The sequence below is a fragment of the Astyanax mexicanus genome, chromosome 3, assembly GCF_023375975.1.
Source record: "Astyanax mexicanus isolate ESR-SI-001 chromosome 3, AstMex3_surface, whole genome shotgun sequence".
In the NCBI taxonomy this organism is placed as follows: domain Eukaryota; kingdom Metazoa; phylum Chordata; class Actinopteri; order Characiformes; family Acestrorhamphidae; genus Astyanax; species Astyanax mexicanus.
The window spans coordinates 14,984,293-15,002,862 of NC_064410.1; the positions used below are offsets into that span (position 1 = coordinate 14,984,293).

Here is an 18,570-nt window from a genome sequence, read left to right on the forward strand (position 1 = left end):
TCGGGTGCGTTCGGCGGGTCTCTGAAATAGTCCCACACTGCTGATTTTAGTTTAGCCTTTTTTTAGGCGGACGGAGATTTGTTTAGTCTGATGCACTTTCTGCTGTTCTCACCGCTGTGTGCTGAGCAGCTGAAGCGGAGCAGAGTTGCGCATGCGCGGGTGAGTTTCTTCGCTGGCTTGCGTTTTACCGGTAATAAGCAAACACACACGGTATGATAACCGTGCATTTTAATACCATGGTATACCGTGAAACCGGTTACCGCTGCAACCCTAATGCTGAGGTATTGACACTGGTGAGATATTAGCACTGGTTTGTTGATATTGTACTACCACAGCACTACAGTGGCATTACCACACATTATAACACAGACATTGAGTGTAACATTGCTTAAATACAGTCCCCAGGTGTGTTTATTCAAACAATAAACAGTGTTGGGTTTTATCTGTACAGACTGTGCATTCATAGTAAAGAGGCGTAACCAACATGGCGGTGACATCAGCAAGAACCTCAAGAGGGCAGGAGTGAAGGTGTCACAGTCCACTCTTTGGATCACACAGACAGAAGATGCTATTTTCTGAACTGTGTATCAGATCCAGATGTAATACCTGGAAAAAGCTGAAATGTTAATCTAATGTCAAATTCAAATGTCTACAGTAGAAATGAATGGATAATCCTTACGTTTCAATTTTTTTGGAGAGGACTGTAATAAAACACAACATAAACATACAACGTCAGACACAATTCAGATATTCTGAATATTTTGGTATATATGAAGTATTTATTTACTGTTCCAACCTTTTGTTACGATTTTCAATTTTATTTAAAATTCTAAATGCGTTAATATTTTTCATGAAGTGGTGAAATGTGTTTGAAATGTGTTTGCAAATTATTGCATTGTATTTATTTACCTTCACTACGCAGAACTAAATCATTCAATCATTCATACAAATCAGATGTTCTGCCCAGCAAAAGTGTGTACAGAAATAATTAACCCAGAAAACCTCTACAGTTATACACACCTGCAGTTACTAAATCAAAAAATGACATCAGATTATCTAACTAGGTTTTGGCTAAAGCTGCTCACTAACACACACCTGCTAAGCATCTTCACTACTTCAGTGGAAATTGTGATGCATGCAGTGAACTCTGCTGCATGCAGTGAATTCTGCTGTTGGTCTGTAGCAGCAGTCCTTCTTCTTCTCTCCATCATTTTCTTCTTCATTACCTCCTCTTCCTGTTCTACTTATTGCTTTTTGTCTCTTTGTTTTATTCCCCTGCTTTTGAGATTTACATTGTAACCATCAGCCATTTATTCATGTCCCCCTCAGTTCATTTTGATTTGTTGAGCCCTGTCAATTTTCTGTTTGTTTGTGTCAAAATGTAACTCCACCATAGAGGGAGAGGGGGAAGGAAGCAGAGGGGGCTGCTGGGGTCTCTGGTCTCCCTCTGTGTGGGGAGGCCAGTCTTTTAAAGATGAGCGGCGGCAGTAAGTGTTCAACAGAACATACATTCACTCCAGGGACAGACACTCTTACACTCTGAACACTGCTGTAGTATAAACTCTTCTGCTTCCAGTCACAATGTGTTTCTAATCGCGAGGAGATAACAAATCTTCACTCTCACTCCCCTGCTGGTTAAGCTGGTTTTACAAGTTTTACTCTATGATAGATAGATAGGTATTTATTGATCCCAGAGTGAAATTCAAGGCATACAGAGCAAATCCAAATTGCACACAAAAGCCATAAGTTACAATAGGAGGATAAAGTTAAATAAAAATAACAACAGAAAATATCAAAAAAATGAAAGAAATTATTAACATATAAAAAAATAAGTATATATGTCTGTGTAATGGAGGAGGTGCAGTTAAAAAGTGTAAACCAGTTTGCAGTGCAAAGAGAGAAAGACAACTTGTGGCAGCCCTAAAAATATATTTTTTTAAATGTAATCTGGGGGGGGGGGGGGGGGGGGGATGTCTATTGCACTGGTGGACTCTTTTTGGAGTGCAGAGTTAAAAAATGAAAAAGGCACCTACGACTTCTCCACCTAGATTTCTCACCTGTAGAAGAACCCTATACAGCATGCAACATACCACATCTACTCTAAAGAGAAGGGCACCTTTGAAAGACTGTGGGCCTTTATAATGGCACCATTATCTATTTGAAGAGCAAGAAGGCACTTATTAAGATGCACTATCAAATTATACATAATCTAGAGGGCACATCATAATTTTGCAAGACAGGGCACCATAGTGGGCTTAATATTTTTTTCTCACAAGAAGGGCAGCCAGTGGGGCACTTTGTTTTTTTAACCACTATAATTTACTGCACTGGGGGCAATTGAGGGCAATTGTCTGTGGTAGGTTGATGTTGAGTTTGATGGTTTAGCTGGTTTACCAACATGATCATATTGACAAGTGATTAAGACCCACATTAGTGGCATTACCAACATAAAATCCAATCAATATACATTATGCTGGTTTAGAGCCGGCTAAACGGCTATCTTACCAGTTTAAAAAGTAATAACCCAATAAAATCTCTCACAAACATTAATTTGTATGGAATCAAAAGTGGTTATATTATATAGTTTAGAAATATTTAGACAATAACACAATTTTCATAATTTGGGCTCTGCATAGCACTACACTGTATTTGAAATAAAACAACTGAGATGTAATTCAAGTGTAGTCATTCAGGTTTTATTCAAAGGTTGCACAAAATACCCAATGAAACATTTAGAATTTACAACCATTTTCTACAAAACCTCCTCAATTCAGGGGCTCAAAGATAATTGGACTAATTATCTTAAAAGCTGCATGTGTTATTCCCTTATTAAACCATCATCAGTTATGCAGGTAAAAGGTCTGCAGTTGATTCCAGGAGTGGCAGAATATACTAAACGTAATTACAGATGAACATAAACAGAAAAACATGAACAGAAAAACATTATCACAACAATTTGCTAACATGATGTAATATAATATTTACATAAACAATCACCAATAATCCCATTTCACAATGTGCACATAATCAGCATTTTTTTTTAATTTACAGGTTCTTTCCTCCCCTCCCCTTCTACAGAGGATGGGCCCAGGTAAGTAAAGCTCAGGGAATTACCCACTGGTACTCTTTTGGCACTGAACAGGTAAGTATGAGCAGCACTAGATTCATACAGGTAAGTATTTATACACCGAATTGTCTATATGGTAATGTGTAAAAGACCCAACATTATTAACAACCCCCCTCCACAAGCTCGACACTATCCCAGTGACAAGACAGAAAATCAGCAATCCTAGCGTTGTTCATCTGTCTGATCCACTGTAAAGCCCTGTGATCAGTTTCTAAAAGTCATTTTCCAGCAAATAGTACCTTATGAGTCCAGAGCCCACCTAATGGCAAGGGCCTCTTTCTCAATAGTAGAGTACCTGACCTCTCTCGGGAACAGTTTCATGCTTATATACAGGTCAGGCCTCTGATTTTCACCTGTAATAAAACAGTGCCCAACCCCAATCTGGATGAAAAAGGTTTGTCAAAGTATGGGCTGGCTAAAACTGCTTCCACACAGAGTGCATTTTTGAGATCATTAAAAGCAAGTTCACAGTTCTTAGTCCACTTAATCCTTTGTGGACCAATCCAATCCTTCTGTGCACCACATATGGACCCTGCCATTTGGCCAAAAGTCTAGTGTCACTGGTGAAAGGGAGGACAAGTGCTTTCTGTCCAGGTGGTAGCACTCTTACTTACAGCCTTGTCATAACAGCGCTTTTGATGTTCTTGTGCTATCTCTATGTTGGCACGAACAGTCTCATTTTTAAAACATAAGTTAAAATGTTCAACTTCTGCTCTTTGTTTTCTCCCTCCAAGGTTCCTTTTAAAATATCCAGAGGACCTCTCTCACCTGTCGTCCATAAAGCAGCTCAAATGGAGAAAAGCCAGTAGAAGCTTGTGGAACCTCACGGTACCCAAGCAGGACATATGGTAGCCAGGTGTCCCAGTTTGTTCTGTTGCTGTTGGTGTCTGTTTCAGGGTCTTGTTGAAATGTTCAGTCAAGCCATCAGTTTGGGGGTGACATGCAGTGGTATAGATAGCTCCTTTGTTAAGTCCATCAAGTCCGTCAGTGGGGCTGCCCTGTACCATCCCGCAAGGCCTAAAAACAAGAGCACCCACCTTATTGTTGTAGGCTGCACTGTCACTCTCACAGCCTCCAACTTGTCCACCTGAGGTCAAATTTGTCCATTACCTAGGATGTAGCCCAGGTATTAGACCTCTTTACGAGCAAGATGGCACTTTTTGGGGTTCAGCCTCAGAGATCTTGTGCAGGACAATGCTTAGGTGTCTCAGATGCTCCTGCCATGACAAACTGAAATCAACAACATTGTCATCAGTTATAACACATACATAGAAAGGGCAACAATGACCTGTTGTTTGTCAAATAGTGAATCCACAGCCATCTATATTGTTGACCTTTCTATGTATGTGTTATAACTGATTATTAATAATTTTTAAGGCATTTACAACCTAATTAGAAGCCATTAATAAACTAATTGTAAACTATTTATAAACCCTTTATAAAGGTAGTCTTATTTTAAAGTGGTACCTTCTTATGATATTTAGTCGACTAAAACTAGACTAAAACTAAAAACATTTAAGATGACTAAACTAAATGCTATTTTCGTCACAAGACTATGACTAAAACTTAATCTAAATTTGTTGTTAAAAATAACACTGCGTTGCTATTTCAGGGTCTTGTTGAAACGTTCAGTCAAGCCATTGGTTTGGGGGTGCCATGCAGTGGTATAGATAGCTTTAATGCCTAATAAGCTGTACATTTCCTTTAATTGTTTTGAGGTAAAGTTGGTGCACTGATCTGTCAAAATTTCTCTCTGGATGCCTACCCTGAAAATAAGCTGTATAAGAGCATTGACGAGTTTCAACTTTTTTCAGAGGAAATGCTTTGGGATATTATGTGGCATAATCAGTGATAGCAAAGATGTAGTAGTTACCATTTTTACTCCTATGTAATGGACCTACCACAATCATAGCTACGCAAGAGAACGGAGTGTCAGTTATAGGCATAGTCACCATTGGTACCCTGTCTGATTTCTTTAATGCTGATGTACGCTAATACTCTGGGCAGTTTTTACAGAACTAAATAGCATCTGCATACTGGCCGTGACACAGCTAAAAGTTTTTGCTTGGCCAAAATGACCTACCCAGGGACCTTGATGACTCAGTTTAAGAACTTCCTCAGTTCCACAGTTCAGTTCTGTGTGAGTGTGTAGGGTGTGTGGTGGGTGAGCGCTGCCGACTTAAAAACCTGTTTATCCCCATGAATGAATCTAACATCTAACGTTTCCCAGTCTGGCTGTACTGGAGATTGTTTAGGCAGGCTTGGGTAACTAAGGTTTGGTTTGTCCCAGTGTCTATCAGAGCTTTGTACTGTTTGCTGTTTATTTTAACCTGCACTGAAGTTTCATTACTGCTATCAAGAGCAAAGAGAGGATTTTCCTTTCTAGGAATTTAGCAGAGTTAGTTAGAGGTAGTGATATTCACTACTTTTATGTCCTATTTGGTTACAGGTAAAACATTTGATTTTAGTTTTTTCGGCTGAGGTTTTACTGCTACTTTGCCACTATGCTACTATGCCAATGCTGAAGGTGGAAATCTCAGCTCTTTGCACTGACAGCAGAGCTTTAGCCATATTGTCCGCCTACTGGGGTGAAGCTGGGCTGCATTCCATGATCCAGCTCCTCAGTTCTGGGTTGATCATGGTCAGGAACTGGTCTGATGCACCAGAAAAAACAGCAGATGAATGGCAGATGTTTTTCATTAGTCCCAACACTTTTATTTTGCCACAACAAGTGCAAAATATTTACATGCACACTCAAAAAAAACAAACAAAAAAAACTGTGAAGTCATCTGAGTCTTTTACACAATCACATACATCTCTCACCGTGTGTAGCGTTTGCTACCTTACAGGGAAGAAGAACCCTGTACCCCAAAGGAGGTATACAGGCAGCCCCACCCTGGAATATATACCCTGGAACAGATGAAATAGAAAAACATTATCCAAACAAATTAATTACTGAAAACAGTAAGAATTGCTAACATGATGTAATAAAATATTTACATAAACACAAACAGCAATCACCATTTCACAGTTTATACATGATCAGCATTTTTCTGTATTTACAGGTTCCTTCCTCCCCTCCCCTTCTACAGAGTACCCACTGGTACCTGTACTGAACAGGTAAGTATGAGCAGCACTAGATTTATACAGGTAAGCATATATACACAGAATTGTCTAGATGTTGTAATGATGTAGGTTTCTCTACACATTACCATATAAAAAGCTGCCCAGTTCTGGAACAGTGTTTTTGAACATGTGAACATAAGATCAACCAAGGCTTGGAACTGCACCAAGCTCTCACTTCCTCAGTAGGACATGCTGGTAGTATGGGCGTGCATGTCTTCCAATGGCACTTGGTCAGTACTGTTTTTGTAAGGGCTGGTGCCCGATCGAGGCATCCTCCGGAGCATCGGAGGGCGCGCCAGGCCAGCGCTGAGGGTTGATTGGCTAATCACCAACACCTGCTTTGAACACCTTATAAGCAGCGCCAATCAGCCACTCGGCGCTGGATCTTTGAAGCTCGTGAGAGCGAATCTATGCCGGTTTTCCGAGCGAGCCCCGGCTCTCTATCTCTTCCCTTTGTTGTTTCCTTTCGAGTTTGGTGGAGCTGTGTAGAGCAGTGAGCTCCACAGCCGCCATCTACCTGTCTCTAGTCTGGTGGAGAAGAGCGGTGTGCTCTTTTATGCCGGCCCCTCTCAAGTCTCTGTGTCTGTGTGTGTCTGTGTGTGTTTCTAACCGCGAGGCACGCGGTTTGTTTACCTTTTCTCTCCCGCGCTGTTCCTCCCCTCTCTGGTGGAGCAGCTTAAATCCACAAGCACCTCAGTTCAGTTTTGTTTTCTTTGGAAGCTCTTTTGTTCAGTTACTCCTTCACCTCGTTTTATAAGAGGTAGCTGCACTTCCTCAGCGATCCTAGTTTACGTTTTCTCCCCCTCTCTTTCACTCACGCTCGGCGCGAGGTTGTTTTCCACCCGTTTTCACTCTCCGCCCGTTTTCGTTGCTCCGCCCCTTTCGGCAGAGGCTCTTTAAAGGGCGATTAAAGCGGCCGCATCCCAATCCGCTCGCTGGTGCAGCGGTTACAGCACTGGGCTGCGACCGTGACAGCCTGGGTTCGATCCCCGCGTGGAGCGGGGTTTGTTTAGTAAGGACATATATACATATAATATTATATATCCTATTAATATATGTATTAACGATTATATATTATTATTATTATTATTATTATTATTATTTCCCCTTTTTTTCTTGGGTTTACCTGCTTTGAGATCTACTGCTCTGCACTTGGATTCTACAACCTTCTGGGCTGGAGAGCTACCGCTCCTCACCCATTACAGTTTTATTGATGATGTGACAGAAGACAAAAGTAGAAGGATGAATTCTGCTTTTCTCAGATCGAACCAATGCAGAAAGGCTGATTGGATAGTGCTTAAAGGATATTTTCAGTAGTAAATGATAAAATGATGAGGCTGTATCATCAGATATTAAGGTTTAATTAAGGTTAAATTAAGGAAACATGCTGAGTTAAAGTACTGGCAGCTCTTGTCAGTAGTGCTGACCAGTCCAGTACATTCCTATTTGAACAGTGCAGTGTGTCACGGTATCTGTGTTTGTTTTCGGCACTGATTCGAAGCGAATATTCGAATATTCGTTTTTAAAAAAAGAGGTAAAAAAAATAAAATAAAAAAAAGCAAATGACGGCCCCTTTAATCCACTGAAAAATGTTCAATTTGCTCTGACCGACGAGACATATTCACCCCGGATTTTTGGTGTTTTTATCCCGGATTTTTGTGTTTTCACCCCATATTTTTTCTGTGTTTTTAGCCCAGATTTCTTTGTGTTTTCATCCCGGAATTTCTGCTGCCCCACACCGCGGCTTATCCGCTGCGTAAGCAGGCTAGGACGCTGCTGCTGCACGGTTTCTCCGCTGCGCAAGCCAGCCCAGTAAATTGCTGTTTGTGTTTTCACACTTAGGCTATTTGCTTAAAAAAACAAACAAAAAAAAAACGTTTGTTCAGGAAGTATTTTATATTCTTAAACATTGTTAATTATATTAGAGGACAGTCATTGTAAACTGTACTTGGTCTATTTCGGTTAAAGGATTGTGCAGGGCATATTACTGATTTTGTATTTTTGCACTTGGGCTATAAGCTCAATATTAAATATTTTGTTTGTTTAGAAATTATTTTATATTTTTAAACCATGTTAAATTATATTAGAGTAGAGGAAAGTCATTGTTAATGACGTTATTGTACTTGGTCTATTTCGGTTTAAGGATTGTGCAGGGCATATTACTGATTTTGTATTTTTGCACTTGGGCTATAAGCTCAATATTAAATATTTCGTTTGCTTAGAAATTATTTTATATTTTTAAACCATTTTAAATTATATTAGATAAGAGGAAATTCGTTCAGACATCATTTTTGTAGGCCAGGCTTTTGTAACAGATTTAGCCCCTACTGTTGCCACATTACCCCTTACGTTTTATTATATAAATCAGTTTCGAAGAGCCTGCATTTTTTTTTATCATGTATAATAGAGGTCTGCGCGAGACTGATTTTTAAACCCACTCTTCCACGCTCCCGCGTTTCTGTCTCGTTACCGCTCCGCAAAAAATTGCTTCTTTTAATCCCGCGCCCGCCCGCCACATACACATTTCTGCCACTCCCACCCCACGTTCCTAATGTAAATTAAATAAACTACATTTAATGCTTCAAATTTACTTATATATTTATTAAAACAGCAGCGCTGAATAGTGCGGTCCCGTTCCTTACCCCAGTCCAAACACCATCGGTGTGTGCGTGTGTGTGTCGGTCCATCCTGCGCGTTGAGAGTTTTCTTTAGGTTTTTTTTTTTTACAATTATTACAGTTTTCTTAACTATTTATTAATTTGCTCCCGCATCGTCTGGATTAAACTCCCGCTCCAGCCAATAACAGTTCAGTTCTGTCCCGCGCGCAAGATATTCTGACGGGACCCGTGAGAACAGAAGTGGTTAGAGTGAGGTGGAACTCTGGAAAGGAGAAAAAAAACGAATATCCGAATACCAAAATTAAAAACCGAATACCTACTCAACGAACGAATATCCGAATACCCGAATATTCGGGTCCAGCCCTAGTTTGTTTTGCCCTCTGACTCTACTTGCTGCTCATTCCCCAACACTAACTTCACCCTGGAGGTTGCCAGTACACAAAAGTAAGCGAGCGGTGCTGGAGCACGGAAGCTTACAAGCGGGCTGGTTCAGCTGAAAGCTTAGCTGCCACACAGCCTTTTTTGGCACAAAGGTATGTCTCAAAAAAGCTCAGTGACCAAAGTGTAAGGAGTGACCAGAGTAAAGATTGGCAGCGAGTTTAAAAGTTTCTCTATCTCTCATTTTATTTACCATAAAGTTTATTTGTCCAATTACTTTTGAGGCACTAAAATGATAAGGATTTGTGGACAAATATCTGCTGTTTCTAAACGTTTCAGATGATATTTCATGCGTTAAATTGAACCTAAATGTTTACAGTTTAATTACAACTTTAAAAATCCAGTGTGGTGCTATGCAGAGCCCTAATCTTGAAGACTGTCCAAATATGTCTGGACCTAACTGTATACAGTGCTGTAAAAAAAAGTGTTTGCCTCCTAATCATCCTTATCATACTTATTAAAAAACACATTTCAGTATCAGACAAATCAAACTGGATTCACATTTTTAAATGATAATTTATTTAATTATAGGGAAAATTATTCAAACCAATCTAGCCCTATGTAAAAAAAATATTTGCCCCTAAAACTAATAACTTGACTGTGATATCTGGCAATGAGTCTTTCACAATTCTGTGTAGGAATTTGGACCCATGCATGGAAGGGCCTGTTTAAGATCCTGCCACAGCATCTCAATCAGACTTTGACTAGGTCACTTCAAAACCTTCATTTTGTTTTGTTTTTATAAATCATTCTGAGGTGGACTTTCGGGTGTGCCTTGGATCATTGTCCTGCTGAAAAAAACAAAATAAGCCTCAGCTTAAGGTCACAAACTTTTTTCTGGTAAAAAAAAAAATTCTGGTAGACAGCGAAATTAATGGTTCCATCCGATGCACAAAAAAAGTCAGATTACGATTTATGTTTTATTTCCTTTTCATTTACAGTTACTTGCAATGTTGTGTTGGTCCATCACATAAATATATTTTATAGGGATTTTGTATTTTACATATGTGGGTGTAACACGTTGTCTTGTTTCTGAAGCAGCAAAGCAGTCCTAGACCATCACACTACCGACTCTCAGTAAGATGTTCTATTTCTAAAATTATGTAACGGGACACACACCTTCCAAAAACTTCCACTTTTGTCACGTCAGTGACTTTACCCAAATTTCTGGGTATCATCAAGATGTTTTTTTGGCAAATGTGAGATTTTTGCATGGAAACTCTCACATGGAGACCATTTTCACACAGTCTTTTTCTTATTATTAATTCATTAATGCTGAGCCTAACAGAGGTGGGTGTGGACAGAGTTCTCTAGACATTGTTCTGGGTTCTTTTGTGGCCTCCTCAATGAGTTGTCCATCCCCTTTTGGAGTAAATTCGGTAGGCCAGACTCTCCTATGAAGGTACATACTCAGTGTTCCATGCTTTCTCCATTTGGGAATGATAGCTCTCACTATGGATCGCTGCAGTCCTTAGAAATGACTTTGTAACCTTTTTCCGATGTCAATGCTTTTTTCCCTTAATAAATGATTTATAATTAATCAGGTTTACTTTGTCAAAAAAAATTGTGACAAAAAAGCAAAACCAAAAAAATCTGTAAGGGGACAAATACTTTTTCACACCACTGTTCAAATAATAAGAATTTGTAATATAAGAATCATATTAATTATCAAGGAGCCCTAAGGAGAATAATGGGAACAGTTTAACATGCTCAAATTTCCCCTTAAACCAAATGTGGCCAGTCAGCCAAGCTTGTATCTGTAGCTTTGAAGCTAAGAAGCAATAGAAGCAATCGCCCATCATGTTTATGCCTAGATGATCACACATACCATGCCTTGTATTCATACCCCTTGAACTTTTCCACATTTTTTCACATTACAGCCACAATCCCAATAAAATACATTTATGTGATAGACCAACACATTTTTGCAAGTAATTATGAAATGAAAAGAAAATAAATCATAATCGGATTTTTTGTGCATTTGTGTAAAGCAAGGTTATAAATACATATCATAAGCTTTGTGCATCCCATGGAGACCTGAGAAGATTTGATATAGAACATTGTATATATTTTTCAACTGTTTTAATATGTTTGTTTGTTTGTTTATTTATTTATTTATTTAGATTGAGAGCCACAAACTGGTGTTCCGCGAGCAAGCGAAGGCTCGTACTGACCACGGTGCCGAGATCGTGGTCCAGTCACCCAGCATGTCTGCGGACGGCTCGCCCCAACGTCTCAGCAAAGTGTCTTCCTCCGGCAGCATCAACATGACAGAATCCCCGCAGCTCTCCACACTAGCTGACGAGGTGTCCGCCTCTCTTGCCAAGCAAGGCCTGTGATTCACCCTCATCCACACCCTCTCCAGGAACAGAGGGAGCAACATGGCTTGATAAGAAGCAAAGAAGAAAAACAAAAAAGAAAATGAAAAATTAATTTCCCTCTCTCTTTAAAAAAAAACAAAAAGAGGCACCTGCTGGATTTTCTTACTAAGGGGTAGTTACAGTGACTAAACAAAGATAGGAATTTAGTCTCTGACAGCTTGGGACAGCTGATTGTGTAATTAATGACATTATTGGCTTGGTTTGCTCTGATTAATTGAGCGGAAATTGGTGCTGTCTTTGGTCCATATGATCATCTGCAGCCCTGAGTAGCCTATCTATAACATTAGGAACTTTTTATGTATGAAATATAACTCATGCCTATTTTCCATTGATGTGTCTGCTTTGCTGCCTTACTGTGAATGTTTCTTTTATTTTTTACTTGTTTGTTTCTTTTTTTATTCTTTTTTTTAATTCAACAAGAAGGGAACTGAGGTTTCATGACATGCTAATCAGTAAAGAGAGTCTGAGGAAGAGTAAAGCCAATCAGAGTTCTGTGAGGACAATAGAAAATGCCCAAAGCTTACTGATCAGAGACTGATCCTAGATCCCTAGATTTGTTTTGTCATTTGTTTATGAAAACAATACAGGCTTCCATTAATATGACTAAGTTCTTCCTTTACAAGCTGTAATTTGATGGGATCAGTTTCTGCCCTATGACCATCAGAACATTTCATTAGGATTAAATACAAAGAAGAGAAACGGCTCCAGTAGTAAACAGACAGCGAGATGAATAATATTGTTTTTGTCCAATAAAAAATGCAACGCTTTACAGGAGAATAAATATTCTTTACTTTAAGTGGAAATAAGGAAGTAATGTAAAATAGGAGTTTATTCCAAGTAATGTAAGTTATTTACTACAGGGTTTAAAACAGACAAACATTAAGATAATTTTTTGTCTTTGGACTTTGGACTATAACTAAAGAAAAGTAGACTTTCCTAGATACTCAATCAGTATTGGTAAACCAGCAATTCATAACTTTGGTCCTGGAGTACGTTCACATTCGAGTTTTTACAGCTTTTATAACAGGATTTGGAGCGTTAGAACTAGAAAACTCTAAAACAGGCTACAGGGTCAGAGTAGTAGATCTGAGTAGTATCGCTGTTCCACCTCCTGCTCCTCCTCCAGATCAGTCTGCTTTCTGTTCCGCCTTGTCGACACTCTGCGGAAGATGCTTGGTTCCAAAGAATGTGTGAATGAACCAGTGCAGATGATCAGAGCTAGATCTACAGACTTCACAAAAGAGAGAAAGGATTTATCAGAATGGAACGTCCATTTGTAGGCACTATCTAGACCAGGCTAGTGGATGAGAAAACTCTCAGACACACTCAAAAATAGTGTGAGTGATGCTGTTTATTTTTTAGTTAAAAGATAAGTGCCTCCCTTTGCTCAGTTGATGAACAGTTCAGATAAGTAAATGTAAATAGCTTTAGGAAAGGAGCCTGCAGCCGGAACACCCTCACTACAACACATACTATACATCCCAATTCTGATTAAAAGTCTTTATTGAGGATGCCTTTTGGAAATCCACTGTTTAAAACCTCTGCACTCGTTTCCCAGCACACAGTCAGCTTCGCTAGATTATAATTATGTCAACTTCATCTGCCCTTTTCTCCCCAAATACTCAACTGTCCTTAACCAACCACGCTCTGTTTAGCTCTAAAGACAGTTTGAGTCCTCTGCATTAAAGGATCCCAATATAAAAACAAAAAGAGGAGTAAAACAAAAAAAAAAACAAGGTCCACATAAAAAGTCCAAGCTGCGCACTTCTTAACTACTCGTATTTTGTGGCTGTGAGATGTAATCAACATTTAAAAAGTTTTTTCTGTTTCTGTTATTCTGTCAGTCTTACCTGATATTTATTACTCCTTTTTTATATCTTCAACTGCACCTCAGCTTTTTCCTTTTGATATTTAAAATAAAGTAAAAAAAAGAATGCTGTGAATGAACATAGAACACACGTGGAGCTGCCTCTTCTCCTCAAACCATCCACCGCTTCACCTGAGCTGTGTGTGTACCAAGTGTGTTCTGAGTTAAAGCAAGGCTCCTGATCAATGATTGGACCCCACTGCTTTATCTTCATCATATTGACCTTTCTAACCATCACCAGGATCAGACTGATGATAATGGTATTTTGAGGGAACATCTCGTTAAATACCTGCACCAGATCCACATGATTCCACACAGACCCAGAGAGCAAACCCAGTCCCAGAGCTCCCAGTATAGCACTAAATAGTGTAGAGCCATGGCTTCTGACCAATAAAGCTCTAAACAGGAAGACGGTTCACAGGAATGCGAGTCCCCAAGTTGAGCAGCCACTGGAGAACACAGTTCCTCAACCTGGCCAGCTGTGTCCTGCAGAGCCTGCTCAGAGAAACCACAAGAAATATAGAGGTAAGGCTTGAGAGGTCCAGTGGAACAAGTGGTGGCTGGTTTGTTTTTAAGGTAGTATTGCAAAATCATCCTGCAACCTCTCACCTAAGAAAAGAGGCATCTCATCCAGTTTTTTGTTTCAGTAGATCTATAACTACCGTTCTCTCACTGCAGTTCTACAGTACATTCTAGCTTGACAGTTGTGATTGTCCTCTTTGTAGTTGTGCGTTTTATCAGTTGGTTTACACTCATACTCGTTGCTGTAAATGTGGATCTGGAAATAAAGTCTGTACTAAACAGCACCTGATGTCTGTGTTTTCACTCTGATATTGTTCATTCTTACACTTTTTGTGTTAGTCTGGCAGTAGGTGAAATTTGATCAGAATTTCATGAGGAATGGACCAATAAAAATGACTTGGAAAAAAATTAAATCCTGAATTTAGTTGCTGTAAACAGGTGTAATTACGGTGGCCGAGAAAGCCCAACGCAGTGCAAATTGAAAAGCGCTGCAAAAGCACAAAACACATCCATCAAAATTACAACACAGGCGCAGCAAATAGAAAAACGCGCTGCAAATAGAAAAACGCGCTGCAAATAGAACCACAACACAACGGAAGTGAGTCACAACACAACGGAATTTTCCCGGGGGACCTTAAAAGATACTGTACCAGCTAAGCTGCGTCTTCAGTAACGTCTCGGACTTCACTATGTGTACAAAGGACAATAAGTGGCAAACAAGGCGTTTTGTGAAGCAGAACTTTTAATAATATGCACACAACCGTGGTAATCACAGGTAATAAGCATAACTTACTTTTCAGAAGCTTGTTTGCCACTTATTGTCCTTTGTATACAGCTGGTACAGCATCTTTTAAGGTCCCCCGGGAAAATTCCATTGTGTTGTGACTCATTTGCTGCGCCTGTGTTGTAATTTTGATGGATGTGTTTTGTGCTTTTGCAGCGCTTTTCAATTTGCACTGCGCTGGGCTTTCTCGGCCACCGTATGTAATGGTTGAATGGCTCACCCTGCTAGGCATGCTGCTAGGTTTAACAGTTAAGTAGGCAGGACAACACTTACGATAACTGTATCACTAGAGTCATATTTGCATTATAATATTAAATACGCTTTTATCACTTTATGATGCTGCTTCCATAATTCTCATCTTGTCCAGAAAAATGGGTACATTTAGTGGTGGCAAATAACACTTATTGGTGGCAAATTACACAAATTATGGGGTGAGAAATGCCAATTGTCCATTCCATTTTCTAAGTGTTTACCCACTCCTATAAAGTTAACAGGTATCCAAGTTCTAGATATTAACCATGTAAGTGTGAGGTACAAACTCATGTAACATGCTAATAAGAACCACCTTACACTGAAAAAAGCAGAGTTTATTTCTCTGGATTTAATGAGTTCTTACCATGTAGATCAACAAATAACCCCTTTGGAGAAAAACCTGCTGTATGTACAGTGTACAACACTGTGTAAATAACTTTATCAGTGAAATGACTGTAAAAGAAAGCAGAGCTTATAGATTAAAGATTCAAGATTTTTACTGTCATTTCACAGAGTACAGGTGTACATGTGAGTGAAAAATTTGGTTGGAGATTCCCACCAATGTGCAAAGAATAATATTTACAAGAAGAGTAATAAAATAAAATAAAATATAATATAAAATAAGACATACAGATAGCTTTACAGTATAAACACTGTACACAATACACTCAATAACAATAAACTTAATAACTTACACTATAGACAAATAATGCACAGATGTAGATATATCTAGAGTGTGTGTGTGGAAGAGAGGAAATAGTCCAGTAGGTGACAGAATAACTATGAGTAAGTGCAGGTAAGGAATGAGTTGAGTGGGAAAGTACAAGAGGCAGAATGCTGTATAATATGGGAAAGTCTGATAGATGCAGTGTAAAGTAAAGTGTAGGGTGTCAGTGGGGTGGGTTGGGCAGAACACTGTTCTACTAGCTGTTCCACAGCCTGCTGGCCTGGGGGAAGAAGCTGTCTATGGAGTGTGGGCAACGAAGTAATGGTGCCTTGCATGCTGGGTAGCGCCCATCATGTTTTAGGACACACATCCAAAACAAATGGACCGTGTGAAGAGCAAGTGCAAGCCCAACTAACAAAAACAACACCGCGAACGTCCCCAGGATGGGCATTTTTAGGGTCACTAAAATGTTGCAGCGGACGTCCTAATACACATGTGTCAAACACAAGGCCCGCGGGCCAAATGTGGCCCGCCACGTCTTTTTATGTGGCCCGCGAGAGCTTGTAAAATCTTAGTGTCTATAATAAATAAGTCAGAAGCGTTCTTTGACCAAAAAATACATTTCCCACAATGCTTGTCGATTGTATTACCCGCAAAGTTACGGCTTACTGCCACTACACGGCAGTGTAGTCATTGATGTGGAAACCCTGCCGGAGGGAAGGTGTAACTTCGCGGGTGGAATTGAGACATATAAATGTTTATCCCATAATGTCCAGAAAAAGAGAAGTTGATGCAGACGGACGGCTGTGCTTCAAGGCGAAAGACCGGTATGCCTTTTGTGTTACGAAGAGTGTTACTGACCAAAATAAACGCTTTTTAGGAGAGATATAAGTTCTGTGTAAATATTTATAAGACAATAGCTGACAAAATCTGTTTTAATGACGTTAATAAACATCACTGGGACAGCGCTAGTCGCAGTTTCACCGCAGCAAAGTACGAGGACGTGAATCACTTATCTAACCAGCCTGTACTGATTTCTGCCCTCAATTACCCTTTCAATAACCTCCAATAGCCTTTAATAGTCTTCAGTAGCCTTCAACAGTCTAACCTTGCAGCCGTGGTGTGTCCACTAAACTCCGTAGTTATAAACATCCTGAGGTTAGCAGCGCGCTAACTGACCTGTTTATAATGTAATCCCAGCAGTGACTCATGCTCTAAACGGCTGCTGTTAGGTGATTGGGCTGAAAGATGAACTGTAGAGAGCTGTATTATTCGGTTACAAAAATCTTTATTTCATACACAGAAGAACTTAAAATTTTTAAAAACGCTCCAGACTGGCTGAGCTGAGCCCTGTAGCCCGTGGCTGGGCTGTAGCTCTGACTCAGTAAAGACTGCGGACTTGTGGTGCTGCTGCTGCAGCTCCGACTAGTGGTTGGATGAGGAACTGCTAAATCTGAGGAAATGCTATGTTCTTAACAGCTCACAATTTGATTTTATATTTATTAAGCCTTATTTCAGTTAATAATTTCAAAGTTAATATAACTTGATGTCATGTCATTTCTATTCACTTGAATAGTTTGGTTCTTGATTGATGGAGTTTTTGGATTTCATGACATAACAAATTAAAAGGATTTATGTTAATAGAGCAACAAGCAAACATTTTTTCCATGCAACTGTAATATTTGATTGAATAAATAATATATTGAGAGTTATTTAACATTAAGGAGTAATTACATTCATTTACATATATTACATTTGGTTACATTTTATTACATTTATAAGTTACATCTGGCCCTCGGAGGACAGCCAATATGCCAATGTGGCCCTCGGCCAAAATGAGTTTGACACCCCTGTCCTAATAGGACGTTTGTAGGACCACCAGGGAACCTTCACGGGATGTTCAGGGGATGTTGATGGAAAGTCCTCTAAACGTCGTGTATAACGTTCTTAGGACGTTTCTAGCACCACCTGAGGACTCCGAGGGGACGCTTATGGGAAGTCCTTTTTTATTGCTTTTCCTTTTTCCTTAGTTCCTTTTTGTTGCTGTTTCTGGTACAACAATAACAACAACAACAACAGTAATAATAATAATGTTAATAATATATGCTATTAAAATACCACTTTTTATCATAATATTTTTTATTGTTAGGATATTTATGTTTAATATATTTTATTATTATTATTATTATTATTATTATTGTTATTATTATTATGTACTGTGTTAAAAACGTCCTCATAGGCAGTTTGTAGGACCACCAGGGAACCTTCACCTTTTGTGATCTCTTTATACAACATATATTAACTGTACTTATATAATGAAAATCCGCGGACTGGACATGCAGTTTAATACAGCTATACCACGGCAAGTGCAATACTAAATACTGACTAAATAAACTGACTGAATTATTACAAAAATGAATAACGGCGGGCCAGGGCGTGTTAAGAGGTTAATGATGTGTATTGGGCTCTACAAAATAAACTATGCTAAGTCGACATTGCAAACGTCGCAATAGCTGACAATTCAAGATTATTTCCATATCTCTGTTTACCGGCTGCAGCTAAAGTCTGTCCTCCGGAAAACAAGCTTGTTAATTTTAAACGTTTGGCAGCTTCTTCTTCCATCTTCTTCTTTTTTTTTTTTTTAAATCTGGCCTTTTCGGTTCCACCTGGCCTCTTTTTACCCTCCATCACAGCCGAGTGACGCTTAGTGCTCTAGAAAAGACCACTCGCGGGCGCAAGCAACTCAAGCAGTAGGGGAGAATTCCCTCAGATGGTTAAACCCATCTAA

The 18,570-nt window shown here is 39.3% G+C and overlaps 1 protein-coding gene across 4 annotated transcripts in view; it reads left to right on the forward strand.

Moving 5' to 3' along the window:
* The window catches only part of maptb (microtubule-associated protein tau b), a 68,375-nt gene extending 54,012 nt beyond the window's left edge, over positions 1–14,363 (forward strand). For 3 of the 4 annotated variants that reach the window (XM_022666738.2, XM_022666739.2, XM_049475888.1), the window contains one exon: positions 11,433–14,363. In XM_022666738.2, coding sequence (XP_022522459.1) covers positions 11,433–11,648 — 216 coding nt within the window. In that variant the 3' untranslated portion in view covers positions 11,649–14,363. Of the gene's footprint in view, positions 1–451; positions 1,965–11,432 lie in introns of those variants that run through there. The other variant, XM_049475890.1, reaches the window with a different exon arrangement.
* The last annotated feature ends 4,207 nt before the right edge of the window (positions 14,364–18,570 follow it).